At 36.2% G+C, this 25,557-nt stretch overlaps 1 protein-coding gene across 1 annotated transcript in view; it reads right to left on the reverse strand.

Annotated features, from left to right (window-relative positions):
* Positions 1–25,557, reverse strand: part of Cadps2 (calcium dependent secretion activator 2) — a 511,596-nt gene that overhangs the window by 308,133 nt on the left and 177,906 nt on the right. Inside the window, 1 exon segment of the mRNA XM_048786046.1 lies at positions 17,270–17,602. Coding sequence (XP_048642003.1) covers positions 17,270–17,602 — 333 coding nt within the window.

Below are 25,557 nucleotides of genomic sequence, written 5' to 3' on the forward strand. Positions count from 1 at the left end.
TTTTTTTTTTTTTTTTTTTTTTTTTTTTTTTGTAGATGGACACAACACAATGCCTTTATTTTTATGTGGTGCTGAGAATCGAACTGGGTCCCGCCGGTGCTAGGTGAGCACTCTACCGCTGAGCGACAATCCTAGCCTGTGACCATGTCATTTTGTGAAAACCAAAAACCAACCATGTTTACTATAACAACAACAACAACAAAACAGAGGTGAGGGAACCAATGCAATAAAAACAAATGAAATTTTAATTGTTTATCGTTCCTTTATGTAATGCTAGACAGAATTAAAAGGGTAAATCATTTGAGTAACTTATTTTTAACATGTAAGAATCTTAGTGTTTTATTTTCTTTTGAGTACTTGTTTATAACAAACTAATTAAACGTTTATGTAATATAAGTTCATGACCATTTTCTTGATATAGACTTTTTAAATTGAAATAATTTAATAGATTCACATGTGCAGTGTTAAGAAATAAACAGATACTCATTGTACACTATTCCCAGTTCTCCCAATGATAATGTCTTACAAAATTACACTATTACATCATAACCAGGACACTGACTTTGATAAAAATCACCCATCTCATTCGGATTTCCTCTATCTTAACTTCTCCACAATTTATAACCTATGTAGGTCTGTGGATCTACCAACATAGTCAAGACACTGAACAGTCCTAAAACCACAATGAACCTTCATGACACCTTTTATAACCACACCCTCCTCCCTCTAGCTAATTCCCAGTTTTAGTGAGTTTAGCCAGTTTTGAGTCTTAATAATGATGAGCCTCATTAATATATGCTTAAAAATAAATTTTACTAAAGCAAACAGGATTTTCTTTGAATTTCCATTGTGAAAGCAGAGATTAACATTAACACTTTAACATTCATGAAGACTGGAATGCATCAGGTCTGGTGTTTCTGATCTCAATCTGAATGTTCACCACTTGAGTGTCATTCACAGTGCCCATAGTCATAAACAGCAGGTGCTCACTGAAAAATCTCAGTTGGGTATTCACAGCTCTAACCTCACCGTGTTCAGGCTTACATTTCCAACTATATACTTACCAATTCAATTTACATAAAGAAAAGCACACTAAACTTCATTAGCACAGATGGGATCTTGATTTCCAGCTCCTTAATCCCATCACCCATGAGTAAAGCCATGTCATAGACCCCAACCACCTACTCAGCTGCTCAAGCCCCAAACCCAGTGTCATCTTAGACTTCTTCCTTTCCCTAACAATCCAAATCCAACCTATCCACAGTCATGTAGAATAAAATCTAGAACCAAGTAGTTGACCAGTATTCAGGTATTTGAGCACTTAGCTAGGGTATGTATGAGAGTGTTAAGAGAGCTTCTGCAATCCTATCAAGCCCTTCTCATTTTTTAGTATGGCTGGAAAATACTATTAAAGTGAAAATAATTCTCTTTTGCTTCTGAATCCTATAGAGAACTTAAACAAATGGTTTTATACATATGGAAGGAAGGAAGGAAGGAAGGAAGGAAGGAAGGAAGGAAGGAAGGAAGGAAGGAAGGAGTGGGAGGATAAAAAGAGAAGCCTGAGCAGATTAATTATAGAAGCATAGCATTAGAAGTTAAGATGCTGTTGACACACCAGATCCTAGTTCTGGATTTGGGCTGGGAGGCAAATGCAGCAGAACATGTGGGCTCTCCCATCTGCAGCGTGGGTCATGGCAAGTCATTATCCCACCAAGGCCATTCATGATTTTATCTCATTTGCTTTTAATTCCTGATTACAATATTTTATGTGACAATAGATTATTTACCTCACAGATGTCTTTTCCTGGCACAGGAAATCTTACAGGTCTTTTAAAAAGAGGGTCATTCAACCTTGACTATAACAGATGCCCCAAAGTATATTTAATCCTTGAATGCCTCTAGTTTCTACTATACAGAGCATTTTACCACTTTAATTATCAAAATATTTCCCCAGTGTGACAAATTTTTAGTACCAAAAAAAGGTTCTTTTATTTTTCCTCCCACTTATTATGCAGGGGGAACTATTTCCACCTTCAGAATTCTTCAGGATAGGGAATTCTAACTTGGATCTTCAGGAATCTGTGTTCCTGTTAAAGTGGTAAGCATGATTTTGTACAGAGATGCATTTAGTTTTTTCCCTCAGAGAATTGCTTGAATTTTACAGCTTACTGGCTATTCTCAAAGGTGTAGTTAATGCAAAAGAAATAAAGAAACTACTTTAAATTACTCCAGGAGAATCTTCTGTGTACAGAAGCTTCTATTCTCTCACTCTGAAAGACTGTGTGGTTTCTGGAACTTAACCCATGGAAAATGTCCTCCCTGCCCCTGTCATAGACCTCAGAACGGTTTTTCTAACAGCAAGACACAGGCTCTTACCCATGAGACCTAAATGGTCCTTTATCACTTTATTCAGTTTATTTACATTTTTCTGTACTTATGTTAAGGCATGTCTGCTACAGATTCTTCAATAGCAACAAAAGTTGTAGCCCTCCCAGAAACTTAAAGAGAGACAGTAAAAATAATACACAAAACAGTATAATTGCCACTGGGAATATTTTACTTTGCTAGTGATATCAGGATGGATTAGCAAAGGCAGATATGTTAAAAATGGAATCTCTTGACTTGGGAATCTCACATGCTATTTTCACCTTGCCCAATTTCTCTCCTGTTCTATAGAAGCAGCAATGGGGAAGGGGACAGTCTTAGAGATCAGTAGACCTTCCATTACAGAGGTCCTAGGCAGGACCAGAAGCCTGTGTCATGGCCCATTATCTTACAGTTAAGAAAATCTTAAAAATACAATGTAAAAATTACTAAGTTTCATTGAACAGATTTTTTATAACTTCTGACATTTCACCTTTATAAAGCTCAAAAACCTACCAATATTTAACATTTTGAATTCATTAAAATTTGCTCATATATTAATGACAGACAGATTTTTAAAAAGGCATTCAGAGCACTATTTAGAATCATTTCCCCTTGTAGTCAATCTATTTTCTAGAACCAGAATAACTGTCCTTACATGAATAAATCCCCACTATAAAGGAAGATTCCTATCTGTTTTTCTATGATGATACCTTTGTATAGGCTAACCCTAGTCAATCATGCCTTTCTTTCTCCCACTGAAAAGAAAATCAATTCCCACTCCAATTATAATATAATTTTTAAATGAATTAGATTTTGTCTTTTTCTGATAATATTTATCTTTACCCATTAGTATAAAAAAATGCAAGTAGACTTGGATTTACACTGTTATTTAAATTTTGTGATTTCTTTGAGAGTGATTCCTAGCTGGTCCATTTTGTTAATATTATCCATAAATCTGATGACTCACAGGTAACACATTACAAGAAAGAATTGGCAAAAACCTAATTGTCATCCCAAAAGAATACTCATTTTACTGTTTATCATAGTTAACTAACAGCCCAATCTTTGTACCATGTAACATGGCTTCAAAAATACTGATCAAAACCTTTATTATTGGCACATTAATTTACCCCATGAATAATTCTGCTAATTTCCCACCATCCCTTGAATTACAAATTATTTACCAAAAAGATAGAGCACTACTCTACCCAGCAGACTCTGCTTGTTCTACTTTCTTCACTGGCTGCCCATTCTCTCAATGCACAAGAGAATGGGGGCTGTGCTAGGGGCATCTGCAATCATTTATTGATACAGTGTCCTAAGTCAGCACACAGCTCTGGCTCATTGCCTGAGTTTCAGCTCTTCACTTCTAGCTGAAGGTAAGGCCTTGTATCTCACAGTGACCTCAAACTAAAACTGATCTGATACTACCCACTCCTCAACACCATTCCCCTATTTCTACGTATGATCCTCATTACTCTTGATTGGACTAAAATCTCAGTAGTAGGAGGGAAAGGAGAGAGAGGGAGGGAATAAATGAATCAGAATAAATGGCTATGAATAAGAGAGAATGATGCCCAACTCGGTGGCATATTTTTCAGGCCCTGTCATGTTTTGTACCAATCCACTTTTCTAACCTCTTGGGTAACTGCAACTTTCTACACAAACTGAATCACTCATTGTTTATTGGACAAGTTCCATTTTCCAAATCATATATTTTCCTTCTGTTTTTCCAGCCTGGAATGCTCTTCTTCACTACCTTCACTGTCCAGATCAATCTCTCAGTCATCTAAGAGAAAACTATCAAAACCAATCATTTACCCATAAAGGAAAGGCTATCTGGTGACAAAGCATTCAGAGTTGTCTTGCTGCTGAACTTCTTGTGTATTTATGATCCCTCCCAGAAACTGCAATGTGCCATGTCATCACTTTTTTTTTAACTTTACCTAATCCTAATAACAGGAATAAAACAAATCCATCTCAAATGTTGAGATTTAAAAAAAAATAGTCTCAATTTTATTGCAAATAAAAAGAATAATTTGATATATATTAGGAAGATTCTTGGATGCTAACACCATTTATTCCTATGAGGCATTTCCCATGAGGCAATGCCCCTCCAGAACAAAAACAAAAACAGCTTCCTTTTCTTTTTTGATCATTGAGAATTAGCTAACAACTACAAGGTAACTTGTATTGTTTTTCCATGAAGTTAAAAAAAAAAAAAAAAAGGAAATGAAACTACCCTCAGACTCTTGAGAGTAACACATTTCTCTGGATGCTATTATGTATGAAAAAAATTAGGTAGCATTCTATCTGCTAGATGCAAACCCTTTAAAGCATTCCCTTATATCTACCTTCTAAATTATGCATAAAAATCTGACTCAGAAATAGCAGTTCCGCCATGGATTCTTGTAGAACAGTTCTAAGAGTCTTAAAAATTCATTTCCCAAACCACAATTTCCTTTGAATACTTAAAACAGAGAAAAGATGAATGAGTTAATTAGATATAAAATTACCCTATGTGAACTGAACTAAACTATATTAAATAATGGATCAAAGTGTTCAAAGGCAAGAACATAAGAAATTTAACCTCAAACATAAAACCATGGGACTTCTTTTAACCTGGAGAATATGCATATATATTCTCTAGGTATACATACACATAAGTATTCATATCCATATCTATCCATGCACATACACACCCTTCAAATGATAGTATGACTTGGCAAATTTTCACACATCATGAAATATTCTTTAGCATTCCATTTGGTATTAACATTTAATCTTCTGGACAAAAGTAATGAGCTAATATTTTTGAGCAACTATTTACTAACTATATTTACCTGAATAAAATAGCTGAATCTACGTTCACATTAATAATGGAATAACACTGGGATAGAAAGATTTTACTTCTAAATAATATAACACAGGCAGTCTCACTTTCCCAGAACAAATTAGAATTCTAGTTCATCAGGATTAAAACAAAGGGTTAAACTTATCCAGCACTTATGATGTATCAGAAACTTTTCTGAATTTCATAAACATCTTCCCTCTGAAGCTTCAGAGCAATTCTGGAAAAGTCTTATTTTTGTCTTATTTTAGTGACACAAAATCCGAAGCACAGATTTAAGCAACTTTCCCACAATCGCACATTTGAGAAATAATATGATCGAGGTGTGAATCTTGCAGTTTGACTCCAGGGTTCACCATGAACCCCTTAGCTATATGTCACACACAGCTATTGTTCTTTTGGCTGCTCTCTGTATAGGAGTGCCCACAATAGGAAACACCTTAAATATTACTATACAATTAATGATTCAAAAATTAATTGAATTCTTATACCATGGTCAGGTTATTAAAATATGGTAATAGAAGCACATATCAATATCTATAACACAAAGTAGAATATGACTGACTATAGGTTATGATGGGCAATTATAATTCCTCATAATTTTTTTTTCTCTCCCAATATTTGCACAAATGCATACGGCAGAAGGAAGGCTTTGTGGAGAAACTGACATTTCTCTTGGGTGTTGGAAGAATGGAAAGGTAAAAATTCCAAGCAAAGAGAATAATATTAGTTAAAATTAAAATTCAAGAAAACACAGGGGATGTGGATAAAAAACACAGAGCAACTTGGTTTACCTAAACCATGCGGTGTATAAAGAATTGTTGGAGGAGAAAGAACATTAGAAAAGCCAGTGAGGACCAGATTGAATGCCAAGGCTGCTGAAAATTTAGCCAAGGAGAGTGAAATTCACACTGTTGACCAAGGGAAGCCATTCGTCTTCCTCTATTCATGAAGAAGGTCATGGCAGGTAGGGTCATAACAAGGTCAAAATGGTATTTCAATAATGTTAATCAGGCAACAAATAGAAAACTAAAAGGAAGAGGCAGGTAAGAGGGTACTGCCATGATTCATGTGAGAGGTAATGAAGTCTCCAACTATGGGGACTGCTGTGTAAAGCAGACAAGAGCAGTCAAAAAGACACTAGTATAAAGAAAGAGACAGTGTCAGGCAACTCCTCAAGGTAGGAAGGCCACAGAAAGGAAAGTGCATGTGATTATGAGTCAAAGGGATGAATATGACATTAATAGAAAAACCACCACATTATGGAAGAGAAAATTAAAATGACATTTGAGTCTATTGAGTTTGAGAAACTTCAGATTCATCAGTTTACCATGGGCTTAAGCAACAGAGAGTGGAATGAGGAGCTAATCTTCCTCAAAAGGGGAGGGGGAGGATGCTCAAAATAAGCATAATAAATTTAGTTTTTCATTATTGCAGTATTTTTCAGAGGATCTAACAGCACAATAATTCCAAATCCATCTAATTTCTTAAACTGAATAGGGAAGCAAATCTATGTTTTTTTCAAATCCCATTACTCTCAGACCCTGTATACAGATGGCCCTTCCTATCCACAATTGACATCAATTTGTATATTCAACCAATCATAAATTAAAAATATATGAAAAATACTGAAATGTGTTGAACATGTACAGAATTTTTGCTTTGTAATTATTTCCTAAACAATACAGTCTAACAACTCTAATAATTATTTATATAACATTTATATTCTATTAGGTATTATAAGTAATTTAGTGATGATCCAAAATATATGAGAGATTATGTATGGGTTATATGCAAATATTATCCATTTATATAAGACACCTGAGCTTCTGTACATTTGGGTATCTGAAGGGATTCCTAAAATCCCTCAGGGATGATTGTATGATTATTTAAAAAAAATGAAAAGCAACTCTGATAATGATTCATAGATTGAGCTGTAAGCCTTGTTCATCTGAAGGCCTTCATATGAGACCCATGAAGACACTCTTCACATAGGCAATTACATGGTTTTGAATGTTCAACAATAATAGAGGCCTTTCTACCACTTTATAGATAATAGCTAGAAGGAATTCCAACCACTATATAAATAAGATCTTACTAAGATAATGATCAGTTTGCTCTCTTCTAAGATGATTAAGAAAAACAGAAACACTTCATTTTTTTTGCATCTAAAGCAAAAAAGAATTTGAATATGTGGCTTAGAATAGTTTCCAAATGATTCCCAAATCTGTATCTCCAGCCCTTATTTCTCATTAAAATGCCAGACTTGTATATCTAATCATCACTTGCTATACCAACATGGACATTTAATATTTTGAATTCAGCATGTACAAAGAATATTTCTTGATCCACATCACTGCATTGAAAAATTTTTGGTTCCTGACAAAAAGGACAACTGTACAAAGGAGGCCTGAAACACAGCCTGATCAGACTAAGCAGTGTGTTAAAGAACACCTGGAGTTGTCCCATCATATCATGGTTAACATAAAGGCTCCATCAGAACATAGGGACCATCTCCAGGTCCTGCTACAACTACTAGACTTTCATCTTGTCCCTTCCCTAGAGAGAGCAGGTACTCCAGTGTTTTGCCCCATGCTCAAGTCCCAAAGTGTGGGAGCAGAATGGAATTCTGAAGCACACTACAGGGTAGGGAACTAAGAGAATGTGAGAACAGACTTGGAGGAGGAGTCCAGATGCCCAAGAACCTCATAGGCAAGAGAGAAATAAAAAGAGGTATGAAACTGAAAGATTTAGAGCTGGGCAATGTACAGTCTGCAAAGATTATTTGAAGGAGGAACATATAGCCCCAGATCCTTGTCTCTTTGCTTAGAGAAGCATAACACTGGCCCATGACTATAAGGAGAGACAGGCAGGGTGTGAAGTCCTTAGACCAGAGAAGGATCTTCTCAGAATCCTAATTGTGCCTGCCATGCCTTTGTTGTGACCTCAACAGTGTTCCCTAGAATAAGATAAATCCCAAGCTCTCTCATCTTCTATAAAAGGCCTTTAATACTCATGTACTTTCCTAATTCTTGAGCTTCATTTCCCACTACTCTAGCAGCACACACAACATACTCCCTAACAGATTCCAAGCCATTCACCCTCCTTGTGCCTTTGTCAATCTTATTTTTTCATCTGTTGAATTTCCATTGATTTTCCAAACTCAGAAATTACACAATTTTAAAATTTTCATTAAACTCTGATTAAAGCTTCACTAGAGGAGAGGTTTTCCACACCACTAAATAATCTCCTCCTCCTGGGCACACAGCTGGACTTTTTCTAGCATCCCCTTCAGTTTGATATGATCATGGGATGAGATCCTCACATGGAACATCAGGGCAGGGGTCCTCAACCCTCACTATGCATCAGCACCACCCAGGAAGGCTTTAGCCAGCAGACCTTGGTCCCACCATTAAAAAATGTTTTCACTTAGTCTGATGTGGGGCCCAAGCATCCAGTGGTATTTAAAGCTTGTTGATTCATTCCCACATGTATCCAGGGTTGAGAAACATTAGAAAAATCCATGCAAACTGTCCAGTGTCAAAATACTGCCATCCAGTTGCTCACATTGTGCTATATGCATACATACCTGTCTTAGTACAACTGTTCTTTGGTTAATATGTATCTGCTGACTGCACATAAATATTGTGAGGGAATGAAACCAAATCTTGAATATATCTCACACATGTGTCATTTTACTTTTGACAGAATATTTTCATTAACAACTTTATGGTTTAGATATGAGATGTCCCCAAAAATTCATATGTGGGATAATGAATGTTTAGAGGTGAAATGATAGCCTTTTGAGAACCTTAACCTTATCAATGCAGTTTGTTGTTGTTTTAATCAGATTTTTTTGTCCATGGGATTAAAAGATTTGATTAAACAATTTTAGAGGACAAAAAGTCTATTTGGGGCTCAAGGGTCCATGGACAGCCTACTTCACAACAAACTATAGAAAATATATTATACTTGAAACATTACACTCACATCATCCTTTTTTATTCATACATAGTTGAGAATAGGCCATGAAGTAGATTAACAAAAACATTTCTTTCCTACTATCATCAGTTATATAAAACATGTTTATATTTTGGTATCTGATATGGTTCCCAGAACCAATCCCTCTAAGAACAATTATACAATGAGTGAAGTCTTGCTCACCTGAACACCTTTATACCAGATTTATGAAGACATGTTGTACTTTACCTAATTTTTTTTTAGTCCTGTATTCTCTAATTTTAAAAAGAAAAGTTGGGATAACATTCTAATTTTCACAGACTAGATCTGGATAAAGAAAATGATCTAAAAATAAAGCAAAACGTATCTGAAGGTACCTTATATTCCACATCTGGTGAGATATTGAAGAGAGAAAAACAAACCCAATGAAGGGGTTAGGAGAAATATTATTTAGGAATATTCTTGTAGTGCCTCCTCATGTAGGTCAAATTAGACAACAAAATAGCATAGTCAAATGAAGCAACACCAATAAAAGAGAATTTGATTTGTTAGAAATACATTAACATTATATTGACAATTTTAAAAAATCTAATTTTTAGAGAGGAAAGTTACTCTGTATAATTAACCACAGCTAATTCATTGAACTGAAATAAAATTCAAATTTATACTATAATACTATTTTATTTAAAAAAGTAAACACAGATATAAATATTATGGCCATTCCCACTATCAATCTTAGAAATTCAAAAATCAAAAATAAATAGTCTTTCTAAGGTCTTAAGTTCCTCCTTTGCTATATCTCAAAGCACAAAATCTGCCATTTAATAACATTCACTTGGATATTTTTTCAAGAACTTTGAGATTTTAATTACACATATGTGAAAACCAATACCACCTTCCTTTCATTTACACATTTTTCTATTTTTGTTATCATATATAATTCTATAGAATATACTTTTATTTTTGCTAAAAAAAACTATGTTAAACAAAACATATTACCAATGACATGATATTAGATGAAAAACAATGAGACAGTGGTTACCGGTGGAAGGTGGACCCAGTCTCCTTGGAAGAGTCCTGTTTCTCCCCATTGCTATCTTCCCTCTATGGATCTTGAATGGGGGTTTTCATTAAGGTTTAATGCCTCACAATTCCTGCCTGAGCTTCCAGGAAAGAGAGATGAGAAACATAGCAGCTGCCTGTTCATTGATTTATCTAAATTTCCAGACCCACAGCCCAAGCTGAAATCTCAATTCATCTCCAAGCTTCATCTTCAAAGCTAAAGCATCTAGGGAAATGGAATCACAAAGTAGAATATTACACTGTAACCATTCACAAATAGTACTGCTTATCCCTTATAAACATGACAACAATTCTGTGATCCTATGTAGCACTTCTGTAGTCTTCAGATCATAAGGAATTTGGGTTGGGGGGGTCTGTTGAGAGCAAGATTTCAGTTAACTTTGCTTCTGTGTTTGAGTAAATCTGGGTGAGTCACTTTCTTCAGTTAATGGAATGAGATTATAAAACATTGATGAAGGTGGCTTTTGGCAGAAAAGATCAGGATCTAGATAGCTATAAAATTGAGTAAGCAAATCTTCTTAAAATCTAAATATAGAAGTAAAAGGAGAATTACAGGAGTACAAATGGTACTATGTAATCTTCAGGCTCTGGTCATTTATGATTGTACATCTCTTTACAGTTTATAAGACCCTTGGCTACCTTTGCGAATGTCATCTTAAACCACAGCCCACCTCTTCCCTATAGTCCAATAGCATCAAAGTCTAAGTTCCCCCAAAGCCATGCTGTTCCTAGTCTGCACATGTTGGTACCTCTGCCTAGAAAACATTACCAAGTGAGCAAAATGCTCATTTTGGTGAATTTCTTCATGACACAAAGATTACATTGCCTTTCCCAACCTCAAAAAAGTAGAACCAGGGATTTGCCATATCACTGTGGCATTTATGACACCATAATCTCTTTAAAAAAATGAACTAAGCAAATATTTAGCCCTTATCTATCTCTGCATTCCTATCATTTAACAAAATGTATGGAGCATCTGATCTGTATTGCCTACATGATTATGGATAATGAATTTACTAATTAATTTAAACATGTTGTATTACCTTATGTCATATTTTAAAATAATCTTTAATAAACACATTTAATTTCTGTTTAAGAAAAAGCAACTGGGCTGGGGATGTGGCTCAAGCGGTAGCACACTCGCCTGGCATGGGTGCGGCCCGGGTTCGATCCTCAGCACCACATACAAAGATGTTGTGTCCGCCAATAACTAAAAATAAATATTAAAAAAATTCTCTCTCTCTCTCTCTAAAAAAAAAAAAAGAAAAAGCAACTTGATTAACTGGTACCATTTAGAAATAACACAATTTTCATTAAAAATGTGAAATAAAATTATTTTGACTATGAGATACATAGTATTAATATTATCTAACACTGTCCCTCAAAAAAATAGCTAGCTATATTTACTTGAAATTCTCTGCATATTCTTAAAATTATTCTGAAAATAGACTTTTCACTAACAGATTATTCTTCTATTTATTGCATGTGTACTATATTGGTCTGATTAAATCATGGTTAATCATTTCAGATTCTTATTTTGCCATGTTGCTCACTTTAAATTGTCCCTTGGAGCTTCTTGTCCTTTTCTCCTAACAACATGTTCTATGAATGTGCACATTATTCTTACACCAAAGATTCCAAAATATGAGACAGTTTTAAAAGCCTGACATCTAATGATATGCAAGGGTTATCTTTTTTAAAATCATTTTTATGTTTTTTTGATAACAGGTAAATATTTTTCTCTTGATGATCTCTGATTTTCATATCTTAATTGTGGCATGTGCTACCTTTTACCTTAGTGTTTTAGGAGTTTCTTTTATGTCTTAATTTTGATCATTAAGAAGTTACTGGCTCTGACCAGAACTAATGTAAACACCTGTTTTAGTCAGCTATTTTGCTGCTGTGACTAAAGGATCCCACCAGAACAACTGTAGAGAAGGAAAGGTTTATTTAGGGGAACATGGTTTCAGAGGTCTCAATCCATAACTGGCTGGTTCCATTCCTCAGACCGAAGGTGGCAGAATAGTGTGGCAGAGGGAAGCAGCTCACATGGTGATAAAAAAGAAGCAGGATGGGGTGGGTGGGGTGTGGGTGTGGGTGGGGAAAGGGACAGAAAGAGGGACAGAGAGAGGGGGGAGAGAGGGAGAGAGAGAATTTTTTTTTTAATATTTATTTTNAGTGAGGGAGAGAGGGGAGGGAGGGAGAGAGGGAGAGAGGGAGAAGAGAGATACTGAGACTGACTCCACTTTCCAGATACAAAATATATATCCCATAGCCACACTCCCAATGAACTACTTCCTCCAACCACACCCCCAACCGGTCTCCAGTTACCACTCAGTTAATCCAATCAGAGATCAGTTCACTGATTAGGTTAAGGCTATAATCCATCATTACTCCTCCAAACCTTCTTGCATTGTCTCACATGTGAGCTTTTGGGGGGACACCATGTCTAAACCATGACAATGCCTATGCTCTTTCAGAAGGCAGCTTCCTGTTTTTCCATCCAAGATGCTAATCCTACCGCTCTGGGAAAAGGAAAACCACCAAATGATCCTACTGTCAGCATCACATGGCAGCCCTGGCATAGCTCCATCCTCATTCATGTCTCTCACCAGCCCCCAGGGGCTACATGGCTGCTACAGTCCTGCACATCTCCCCAGGGGAGCTCTCCATTCTGAGCTTCTGATCCTGAAGCAAGGAACACATCCTTGAGACTTTATAGGGGATAACTGCTGGCAAGAACAAGTGACCAGGCACAGGTAACCAATTACAGAAACAAGAATATTGTAGGTAGTAGGAGTCTCAGAACCTTTCCTGACACAACAGGGAAGGTGAAGTAAATCTCTGGGCTATAACCCTGGAGCTGGGCTCCAGCAGCTCTCTGCCACGTGTAGATTCTCTTTCTGCTTCTTAATTCCTGCTATTTCTCTTCCCAAATTACTCCTTTTCTATAGAGGATGGGCTATTTTATATGATTTTTATCACTTCTCCTTACCTTTTTTCCTTAACCTTTGTTAGAAGAAAACAAAAGAACAAATATAATCAGATATCTATATATACCCTTTAGGAAAAAATTAAAATCTCACTTGTTCTCTTATTTTAAGAAAGTCTGTAAAATCATTGTAATTCCAAAGGAAAGCTCTCCCCTTCCTTATAGGAGTACTTTGTCATTTGGGGTTTAAAATTTACCTAAAAATAATTCTGAAGTTTTTTTTTTTTTTTTCAAATCTCAGGATTAAAGGAAATTCCAGTTTCAACTAAGACATATAATGAGCTTAGAAGTCATCATTCTTAGCCTCATAATAAAATGCTGGACAAGCTAGAAGCCAATTATTTTTCTTATGCTTATCAGAGAACTGATGATGCAGGGCAAACCATTAACCCCAAATCTAGTAACAAAGGCAAATCCAGAAAGACACAGAAGTTGCTGCATGTCATAAGTGGCAGGAAACCCTGAGCTTTTGGGGGACACCATGTCTAAATTAGGAAGCCCTGCTTACCTAATGATCTTGACAAATTCCTATAAGCTGAGTACAGAAAATGAGAAACTCCAAGGTCCCAGTCACAGGGGACACGCATTCAAGTAAACTTTCCTTCCATTAGCCAACCAAGCTCTCATAGTGACAATCCAAGAAAGAGATCCACATGATCATGGCAGGAAGAGGAAAAGAAAAGCCTTTTTAAAATATTTCAGATCCTTCTCCCTAACAAAGAGGGAAAGATTTTGCCAGAGGAAACATTGAGAAAACTAAACTACTGTAGCCTGTCTCAGCTACTGGAAAAACCAAAACCACAGGAACCCACAGTGAATTGTGGTACCAGAACTTCAAGAAAACAGACTGAGAATGCTACAACAAAGCAAGCAGCTGAAACAGATTCATGTGTGACATAGATGGTGTAATTACCAAGTAAGAAATTATATTACTATTATTAATATATTAACAGCCTCAATGGGAAAAGTTGGAAACAAGCAAAAACAAATGAATAATAAAGTAGGAATTAAACCTCCAAGGAAGAATCAAAAGGAAATGCTAGGGGGGGAAAAAAAAAACAACATTCTAACAAATGAATAATGTCTTTGATGACGTCATCAGTAGATCTGATGTGCTGATCAGAGAATCAGTGTACTTGAAGAAAGGTCAAAAGAAACTTCCCAATCTGAGATACAATTAGAATGAGAGAAAGAAGGAAGCAAGGAATAAATGAATGAACCATAATCACACATCCCAGAACTCGGGACAGTAGGGCAATACTAAAGGTGGTAATCCAAACATAATTAGAACACTATGAAGAAAAGAGAAGGTGGGACAGAAGGAATACTGGATATAGTAGTGGAGAAGTTTCCAAAATTGACTATACATACTAATACATAGATACAGGAGCTCATAAAAGTCCAACTAAGACCAAATTAAAACAAAACAAAACCAACAACAACAACAAAACTCCACACCATTCAAACTTCAGAAAGCTAAGGAAGGTAAAAATCTTGAAGGAAAGCACAGGGTGGAGTGGGGGAGCACCTCTCCTACAGAGGTTCAAGGATGAACACTACCCCTAGACAACTCCTCAGAATCCATGCAAACAAGAAAAGAATGTACTAAGATTTTCAGCATGTTGAAAAAGAAAGAAAAGCTAACAAATATTTCTATAACCAGTGAAATTATCCTCAAATGTGAAGGAGAGAAAGGACTTTTTCTGATAAATAAAAACTGAAGGAATACATCCCCAGTAGTCCAGCCCTCACAGAAATATTTTAAAAAAGTTATGCATATATAAGGGAAATTGCATAGGTTAAAAAAATTGTAGTAGATACAATAATAAATTTAAAAAAATATCAGAGAAGGAATGACTGAAGAAAGACAGAATCTTTTGTTTCCTTATTCTTAATTGATCTAAAAGACAACTACTTAAACAACAATATTCATAATGTATTGGGTGATTATAGCTTACTATAACTGAAATTAACACTTGGGGGTATGGGAGAGCTATGCTACATATAAAGCCTGCTGGTGCTATTTGAAAGTGGACTTAGATTGTTTAAAAATGTGCATTGTAAACTGAATTAAAAAAAACAAAAAAGCCCAAGTGAGGCACCAAAAGAAGATATAAAATGAAATCATAAAAAAATATTCACTCAAAATCAGAGAAGACAGATAAAAAGAAAAAGAGAACAAAGAGCAACTGTAGGGAAGAGGCAATAAAGATTGGAGGACTTAATCTAATTGCATACAAAATTACTTTAAATATGAATGGTCTGAACATACCCATTAAAGTTCAAAAAACATCAGAGTGGACAAAAAATAAAACAAAACACTGGAGACACTATCCTATACTATCTACAAGAACCCCACATTAAAAATAGAAATGCAATTTGAAAGTAACATCATGCAAACCTAAATCAAAAGAATGATGATTTAGTTCTACTAGTTAAAGACAAAGTAGACTTTAGAGGAAAGACTGTTAAGGATAAAGAGGAATATTATATCCTGATAAAGGAGTCAACTCTACAAGAAGCTCAAAGAATCCTAATACAAATGTCTGTATCTAACACAGTATCAATAAGTGAGGTAAACACTAATGGAACTGAAAGGAAAAATAAACAAACCCACAACTGCAAGTGGTGATTTGAATTTGAAGTATTGTTAGTTGCAAACCACAGAAAACAGATATTAGGTAGGGCAGACCTTGGTTGCAGCAGGGATCTTTAAAGAAGTCAAAGGATTAATTAAAAGCATTTTTAGTTATTAAACATATACCCAAAGGTACACAAGGATATATGTTATAACCGTATAACAGCCAATATAAATTCTAATGTATAGTAATTCATTTAGAGGCCTGGGTACTCTATTAGACTTTGGAATAGGGAGAACAAATTTTGCTCAGCTTGTTTTCCCTAATACCTAGTGAGGTATTAACTTGAATACATTCTCAATAAATATCTACTGAATGTCTGAATTTGAATTTTTTGATATTACCTTTATCAACATTAAAATGTACAAGTGAGCTAAAAAATGCAAAGTCCTAGTTGTATTTATCCTTTAAAATAGAGGAGGTTAGCTTTACAGTCATGCTCAACTATTACCAAGCCCCACCAGACTTAATGACATAGTGAAAACAATATGGTGAGTGCATAAATTGTTCCCAGGGTTGAGCTACCCTGATTTACTACTAATTAACTCTGTTAATTTAGTCATCTGAAGTTATCCACAAATTAGGAATGCAAAGTAAGGGGTATGGACAGAATGCAGATAGATCTATACAAGATTAAAAATAAACATGTACATTATAGAAGTGTAACTCTTAATGAACAAATGCATTTTAAAATCATAGAATTTTGTCAATTTAAATTACATATTAAGGCAAAGTAAATGATTTAAATATCCAAAATAAGCAAACAAAATTCAAATAAAGGAGAGATGCATTATTAGACAAATCATAGGATCTAAAAATGAAAAATGCAGAACATGAGGTTTTATTCAATTTTTCAAATGCATGACTAGAATAACAACTTAAGAGAAAATATATTATTAACACTGTCATCTCTTTAAATTACATAGTTGAACTATCATCCTCAATTCATTTGTATCTGGCTGTGTTTAAAAAATGAAATTTCAATTACTTTCATAAAAATCAGAAGTCGAGCATTGTATCTTCATAAAAAATATTTTTCTCTGAGGTAAACCTACTTATTATGAACTGCCAAGGTTCTTTAGGCAACAGATGATTCTCACTTTACTATTCAGGGTATGCCACATATACCCAATAGGTACAAATCTAATGTTATAAAATAGGGCAAAGGGAATAATCATTCACTGGATAAAGACACTGATGTTCTTCTCCATTAAATACTGTTTTTAAAATACCACTATTTGATTTATTGAAATTCATATTCATTCTACTTTTCAAGCAAAATGGATACATAAAGTGCAGAACATCTCCATAGGCTGTAAACACTTAACATTCATCCTCTTGAGTAAGAGGGAATGGGAAATAACATAATGCACATACCTGACAAGCATTATAAAGAAGCTGGTGTTCTAGCTTTTTAATACCTAGAATCTGCTGGAACATTTCATAGAGTTGTTCTTTGCTCAGAATAAGTTCAGATACGGTGCTGAGGGTCATTCGATTTGGCTGTTTGCAGGAGTCCTCTTCTCCCCTGTAGATGGCATCATATTTGGCTATCCAGGAGCTCAGTACTGTCTCTTTGCTCAAACCATCTATTTCTGGTAAACTGCGCACACGTTTTTCTATGTTTTTCTTAAACACCTCTCTGAAGTCATTAGCAGAACACCCTCCACTCTGAACCATTCTGGCCACTCGGTCACTCTTTAGAAAAACCTGAAAAACAAAACCAAATCCATTTTTAATGAGGCATGCACACTGCTAAGCTTCCATGCACACCAATGCTACTTGCTTTCAACCATCCAGCCAGGGTAGACACTAGTCTATAATTATTCAATGTGTTTTATAATATATAGTAATTCATTATAAAATGGAGACCCCAAAATTCTCTCAAATGTTGGAATGCTTAAGAGAGGCAAGATATAGTGCTGAGACAACTATGAGACAATCCCATCTTACCTACGTGTCCACCACCAGAAAGTCATAGGAATGCCTGCAACAGAATCCTACAGGGTGGAGAGCTCATGCATGCAATCAGCGCCCTTGTAAAGAGATCCCAGAGAGTTCCCCAATCCCTTCTGCCATGTGAGAACACAGCTGGAAGATTCTGAATGCAAATCAGGAAGGGAGCCCTAACCAGATGCAGAATCTGCCTGTGTTTTGATCTTGAACTCCCCATCCTCCAAAACAGGGAGAAATGAATTCATTTTTACTAAACAATAATAACAACACTATGAATAAGAAGGTAACTGGAGGCTGGGCATGGTGGCACACACCTGTAATCCCAGCGGCTCGGGAGGCTGAGACAGGAGGATTGTGAGTTCAAAACCAGCCTCAGAAAGAGTGAGGCATTAAGCAACTCTGTCTCTAAATAAAATGCAAAATAAGGCTGGGGATTTGGCTCAGAGGTTAAGTGTTCCTGAGTTTATTTCCTAGAACCACCCCCCACCCCCCAAAAAAAGAAAGTAGCTGGAGATATGAACCCAATTTATCTACCTATATTTGAGATTTCTGGCAAATTCTTCTGCACAAGAGGGTCACCTATCATTTGAGGGAGGATTTGAAGGACAATATTATATAAATCTAGTATCTAAGTCAATAACCACCTTACATAATTGCTAATTTAAATTGCTCCACAACCAAGAGATTAGGAACATTTGCCCCAGTCTCAGATTTCATTAACTCTTTTCCCCAACTTCTCATACTTAACCAGGCAGGATAGATGCTAGAAAAACAAAGACCTTTACAGTACTTCTAACTGTCCACTAATACCAGGTAAGAAATTGGTAGTTCTTAATACCAGCTAACAAACTAAACAAATACAATGGATAATAATGAGAGAGAGAGAGAGAGAGAGAGAGAGAGAGAGAGAGAGACTGACTCATTAAACAGGTAGAAAAAATAGATAATAATCAATAAGGTTTTGATTATTTTTATATTATTTTAATAGATCAACATATTTTGATATGTTGGAAGAGACACAAGACCAGGCCTTAAATCTCTCTTTTCTTCTAAGTCAGGAATCTAAGTAGTAGTACAATTTCATTAAATGCTTATTTTGTCATTTATATTCTGAAGAATCCTATATGGGTCGCATGACACTAACTTTACTCCTGCTTTCATCTTTCTACAATGAGAAAAGATCCTTCCAGAAGAGCCTACAAGACTGTTATAAGAGCCTTCACAAGTTATCTATAGTTACTAATTTTACAGGAAAAAAAAATCCATGTTAATTTTACCCTAAGAATGGACTTGTAACACTGAAGTAGTCTCAGGCTATAACTACATCACCTGCACCACCTCACCATGCCTGTCTGTGTATGAGAAAGCAGCACAAGTGTTCCACAGTCAAGAAGGACTCACTTGTCACACAGTCTTCCACAATCCACCACCCGACCACAAATCTTCCCCCAGCACTTGAGTTCTTCCCTTTGAAGGTCATTCTCCTTGTTTCCTCTCCTCACTCAATGGAAAGAAGATTCCTGGCACTTATCTATTTTGGTTGACTTATTTACTGCAGCCATAATAAATTCCACATTTGGCAGATATGTATGATACTCCCACACTCTGCATCCTCTTTACCAGCTCTGGCTGAATGACTGATTGTTGGAAAGCCTGTCTTATTTTTTGTCTCTGAGACAAAACAATTCTTAAGTGATAGAAGACTAGTGCTTTTAATATATTTATATGAAGGAAAATGAAATTAAGATAGTCAACAATAAGTTTTATCTAAGAATGACATTAACTACTTTGGAATTCATAGGGGTGTCTCTGCCTCCCTTCTCATCTTCCTCTAATACTACTAGTCTTGTTGGGCAGTGACAGCCAAAATACATTTTTAAATTTAAAATAATTGTATATACTCATTAAATTATATACCTAAGTATATATGAATATGTAACTTTTGCTGTAGCTGGTACTCAAGTTGAACATATGGAAGCCTAGCAGTCAAAGAGGTGAGCTGTGCCACTTGCCAATCTGCTCTTTATCAGCTCCAAATCCACTTTCCCATTGCTGTGCCTGTGCCAACTAGTACCATCTCAATAGTGGGTGCTAGGGAAAGCACATTGGAAGAATGTGCTCTTCTTCTTGGTTCTCTTTTAACTGAAGTAGGTTGCACTAATCCCTAGGCAGCTGTTTTCTGGGCCCCCGAGGGTGGAATCCCAGGTACCATGCCCCATTGAGCTCTGAAGTGCAGCACCTCCCAGAGTACAAATTCTCTCCAGAATCCTAGAAACCTAAGCTGCCTGAGTCCCAACAGTACAGCATTTCAAGGGAATCTTCTGCCATGCTTAAAGATACACCATCTTCAGTGAGGTCTGGATTCTAGCCCTGAGAATGGGTATGGAAATGCAAGTGGCCCCCTCACCTAGGTTTCTTTTTCGGGTGCTATGCTCCTATGTCAGCTTTTCCTATTTTTTCTGATTTTCCCTTTTGTTTATATGGTAAACTTTTCCTGTTCAGTTATTGTGTGGTTTGTCTCCTGATTAAAAAATGCTGAGGTGCTTTATGCAATATTGTTTTAATGGGGAAATATTTGATGCTGAAATAATCAACTTTTAGAAATTTAGTAATGCATATAAAGCAAGACCAATAAGACTATTTTTAAAGTATACTATAAATATCTTAAGACTGACTACAGAAAAACTTTGTTTCTAATAACCTAAGTTTATAGACATTTTATTTTTCTCACTTTTGCCTAACATAGTCTAAGCTAGATGCTACCAAGTAATCAAACTATAATTTTGAAGCAAGGACACCAATGAACTTGATTTTCCTTACAAAAGCATACCTAAGACTATATTAACTCAGTCTTATTACAATTGTGTTGCTCAGTGGTAACAACATGCCAGGGATTCTGCTAAGTGTCGAGGGTACAAAAATGAATGAGTGAAGTCCCTGTCCACAAACAGCTCACACTTGTTTATCCTGAAGGAGACAGACTTAGCCAGAAAATAAAATAGGGTAAGTGCAGTAATAGAAACCCACACAAAGGGATGAGTGTGGTGGTGCACACCTGTAATCATACTGGAGTATGATGAAATCTCCGTGTGGTTTTAATTTGCATTTTTCCAATTGCTGGAGATGTTGAAATTTTTTTTAAATATGTTTGTTGGCCATTTGTATTTCTTCTGTGAAGTGCCTGATCAGTTTGGGAAGCCATTCTTGACCAACATGAAACTTATCACTATACCTTACTCATTGTAACCCCCAAGTTCTTCACAAATCCTTCTTCACCTCTTTATATCTCATAAGAATTCTTTGTGTCCCTCACTAGAACTGAATTGAATGAGGGCAACAGACTCTTTGCTGCATCTTTGCTACAAGTTTTTCTGGCAGTCACCCAAATCCTAACATCACTTTTCTCCATTTTTTCCCTTCACTGGCATCAAATTAACATTTTTAGTAAAAATCTGGTTATTTTAGTCCACTGGTTTTCCAACAAAATCATCACCAAGTCTCTGAGGCTCTACTCCCAAAATGTCCCAAACTATCTCTCTTGCTGCATCCCTGAGCTCCAGTTCCACTGGCCAATCAGGAACTCCACATTGCCCATATCACCATCACCTAACTATATCATCCTTAGAGCCTTATCTTGCTTTTCTATTTTAGCACATAGCACCAAAACATACATATACATATATATAGATAGATATAGATATAGATATATAGATATATATAGATATATATATATCTGCCCAAAATAGAAGGTAAGCACCGGCAGAGCACTTTATTTTCTTTGCTATTGAATCCAGTGCCTCATTCAGAGCCAATGAACACAACTCCACCCAGGAGACCCTCCTCACAGATTTCTTCCCTAGTCACTGGGTAATCCAGATCCTGTGTTGCATGTGATCACAGAAACTTTTCTTTTCCATTTACTTTGCATTTTGTAAGAATAATATTTAAGTGAAAAAAATTATTTTCTTTTTCACTCATTACACAGGAAATTCTATAAAGCCAAGAAAACATTTCATTAACTACACTGTGTATTATCTAAGCACCAGGCCAAGCACTCATGAAATATCTCTTGAATGGGCAGCGAATGGGTGGTTTGGGTGTCTAAACTAATGGTTCAATTCCTCTATCTATGTCCTTACATAATTTAAATAATAAACCAGTAAGACTTACCAATTTACTATTATGTACTTTTAGAAGAAGGAAGTATAAATTCAGACCTTGTCCATGCCAGTGGGAGAGAGAACACTACTGCAGAAGAAAGGAATCATAATGCATGATATTACAGAGAGAAGGGAATCTAGTTTTGAGAGGAGGAGACACTACCAGCTGAGAAGGCAGGGCTCACAATGGGAAACAGTGAGAAGTAACTGTTGGACCAACTGGTGGACCTACCCAAGGGGGCATGGTAGGTACAGGAACATCATCTGATGCCAGAGGCAATGGGAATGTACTGGAATAAATTATGTAATCAATGACCCAGTAAGTCTTATCCATTTTCTATAATACACTTACAAGAAAGCAGTATAAATACAGAGCTTGTCCATTTGCATGGAAGTTGAAAAGACATCTCGAAGGAAAAGAAGCACTGGGAGTGATGTCACAAGGGAAGAGTGACACCAGTTTTGTGAGGAATATAAAATGTATATTCTCTAATAAATATTATATTGTCTAATAATTCCCATAATCTGTGCAGTTCGTATAGATTATTATTGTCTTTATTTTTTTTTATATTTTAGTTGTAGTTGGACACAATACTTTTATTTTATTTATTTATTTTCATATGGTGCTGAGGATCAAACCCAAGGCCTCCCACATGCTAGATGAGCACTCCACCACTGAGACACAACCCCAGCCCCTCATATTGTCTTTTAAAATTTTCAGGTAGTATCAGTTATGAGATTATGTAACAATGATAGGTTTAGTTTCACTAAATATCAAATATATTAATCCTGTATCCTTTCACAACAGTTACCAAGTTATAGGAAGAGAAAGCATGGCTATACATAGAGCCTGGTCCCAGACTGGTCTTCAGTCCTGGGGTGGCCATATACCAGTGCTCTGCCCTGAACCCCAGGATCCTTTATGAAATTCTGTCTGGTAGACCTGGAAGGTACCATATTGGTTTAGCAGCAGCCAAGGAACCAAGTATATCATTACTCTCACTGATAGATATGCCATCTCCCTAGAAGGACTCATACATACCACCTTTAAGCCATACAATCATGGTATGCTTTCTTAGTTATCATAGTCTTATGATAGTTACAGATTACCTGGTTTAAACTGAAGAGATATGTGACTGATTCAAGGTAACAGAGCTTTAGAGATAAATTTTGACCTTGGAAATCCAACACCACCTCTTTACTTATTTCTTCTACTTACACCCCATCATGTATTCACCTCTGGTATTCAGATGTTCAGGGGGGTGCTGGCCAACACCTATGGAATCATCAATCAATGACCTTCTTGTGAAAATGTTACTGAACACAGAATCAATTCAGTGTGAGGATAAGGAACCTAACCAGAAAACTGAAACATACTATATAGGTTACATTGCTCCAATGAATTTTAACTCGTGTGTGGCCTTCTCTTGGAGCACCACCAGCCACCCATTCATCTGCTCAGCTTATATACCAAAAAGATAAATGAATATACTGACAAAGTCATGGTGAACTAATAACAAAACTGAAATTTGATGACCATAACAAGAAACTGTATCTGCAACGGGTTTAAGTCTGCTCAGCTGTCCAAATAATACTTCAACTATGTTTTCCACAGAGGCACTTATTGTTCACATGTTATGTTGATCTGAATCAAACATCACTTCTTTAATTCAAAGGATTTTATAACGACAAGAAGAACATTATCTGCTTGCCAAATCATTGTGGTTATCTATGAGATGGTTTCTGGGAAGGCTGCCAGCATGTGTTCAGCCAGGAAAATGTTGAGAAAATACAAGAGCCCACTTACAAGAGATGCCTTCTCCTTAATAATGCCAAATAAAATACTGTCTCATAATTTCCATAATCTGTACTGTCCTTGGAGACATGATGATACAAGTTTTTTTTTTTGAACTATTTTTCAGGTATTATCAACTAATTAAGCTTTATTGGGGTGATAAGTTTAGTCTCACTAGAAATCAAATAATTTTTAGTGTTCCGGTGTGCCAACACCCATATTTTTTATCAGGTAACTTTGAATGCCAAAAGCCAGTTGGTGGATTCTCTGTTGGTGCTTACTTTCGCCAATCTGTTCATGCATCCAAGTCTCCCCAACCTACCTTCTGAACCTTGTCTTCCATTGCTCCCCAAAATGTATTTCCTGTTCCAAGAAAGGGGTTTGCTTGCTTAGATCTCAAAATTTTCCATATGTTCCTTTCCACCTCGTCCAGTTGTTCAACAAATATTTATTAAGACAAACTAAGGGCTGGGCAAAATGTGATCAGTGCTGGGAATATACTGTTATGCAAAATAACATAGTCTTGCTATTTTCCCATAGCTTATTTATAGTGGTATAAATAAATGGTCACATAAGTGAACATACTTGTGGACTGATAAATACTACTGAGAAGAGTTCATAATAAGGTTTTGATGCTAGTTGTAGAGGTCAAAGAGTCTTACCTGAGCTGGTGAATAGAGATCTAAAGACTGAATTATCTTAGATATGAGAAGAGACCATGCAAGAGTGGATGAAAGGACACAGCCAGTCTAAGTGGGCCTGAAATTTCTTTGGGTTGGAGTGAGGGTACCAAGGGCACAGTGGTATGAAAGTAAGCTAGAGAGAGGAATGGGCTTAGTCAGGCCTAGAAAGAAAGGCCTCTGGCCTTCAGCACAAGAACACAAAATACCATCAAAACATTTATGTCAGGGATAAAAGATAAAAAGATAAAATCTACATTTTGAAAACTGATAAAATTCATCCTAGGGCCTTCATATGTATGGCAATGGAATTTACCCTCAAACCATATAAAGCAGATACTAGAAGGGTTTTGTTGTTGTTGTTTATTTTTATTTATTTTTTAAGTAAAATCAAAAACAGAGAAGAAAAGACACATGGCTATGGTCACAATCACAGCATGAAAGAGTCAAGATTAAGACTAGTCTCACTCCAGAGGTCCACTCTTTACTTGCGGATTTTTGAATTTATGGTTCAGGAAACTGAACTGAGGAGGACAGGAAAGGAAAGGATGGTGCAGATTGGGAGAAAGAATATGCTCCTGTCATTCTCTACTTTCTTGGCAAAGCAGCCCACTGCTTTATGGTCTTCCTTTATTCTGAACTATCCTGGCATTCCCTGTCCTCTCCGAAGTATTAGATGCACCTGCTTTGTATTCCCTTCTGCCTCAACTGTGAACTGAGCTGCACTTTGTAAGCCTCAGTAGTGTCTGAAGCATTAGATTTCAAATTTTAAAGGAAATCATTAGAACCTGGTAGTGGTAATGATACCGACAGTTATCAGTGACAAGTCCTACTTCCTCACATGTTGAAGTATAACACCAAAAAAGCAAGCAGATAGATGCATATAAAGCAGGGTTTATTTAAGAAGGGGCAATACAGACTTCTCCCAGGAGGGAGAAGGGAGCCATAGCTGGTATCCTGGTAGCCCAACAAGTTAGAGCATTCTGCCCTTTTTATATGTGCTCAGCTTCCTGTGTTCTCCTGCTCTCTGCCCAGGAGATACTAGGTGGGATGGCCAAAAGTGAGAAGTCAATG

This window comes from Marmota marmota, unplaced genomic scaffold, assembly GCF_001458135.2.
Source record: "Marmota marmota marmota unplaced genomic scaffold, marMar, whole genome shotgun sequence".
Taxonomy (NCBI): domain Eukaryota; kingdom Metazoa; phylum Chordata; class Mammalia; order Rodentia; family Sciuridae; genus Marmota; species Marmota marmota.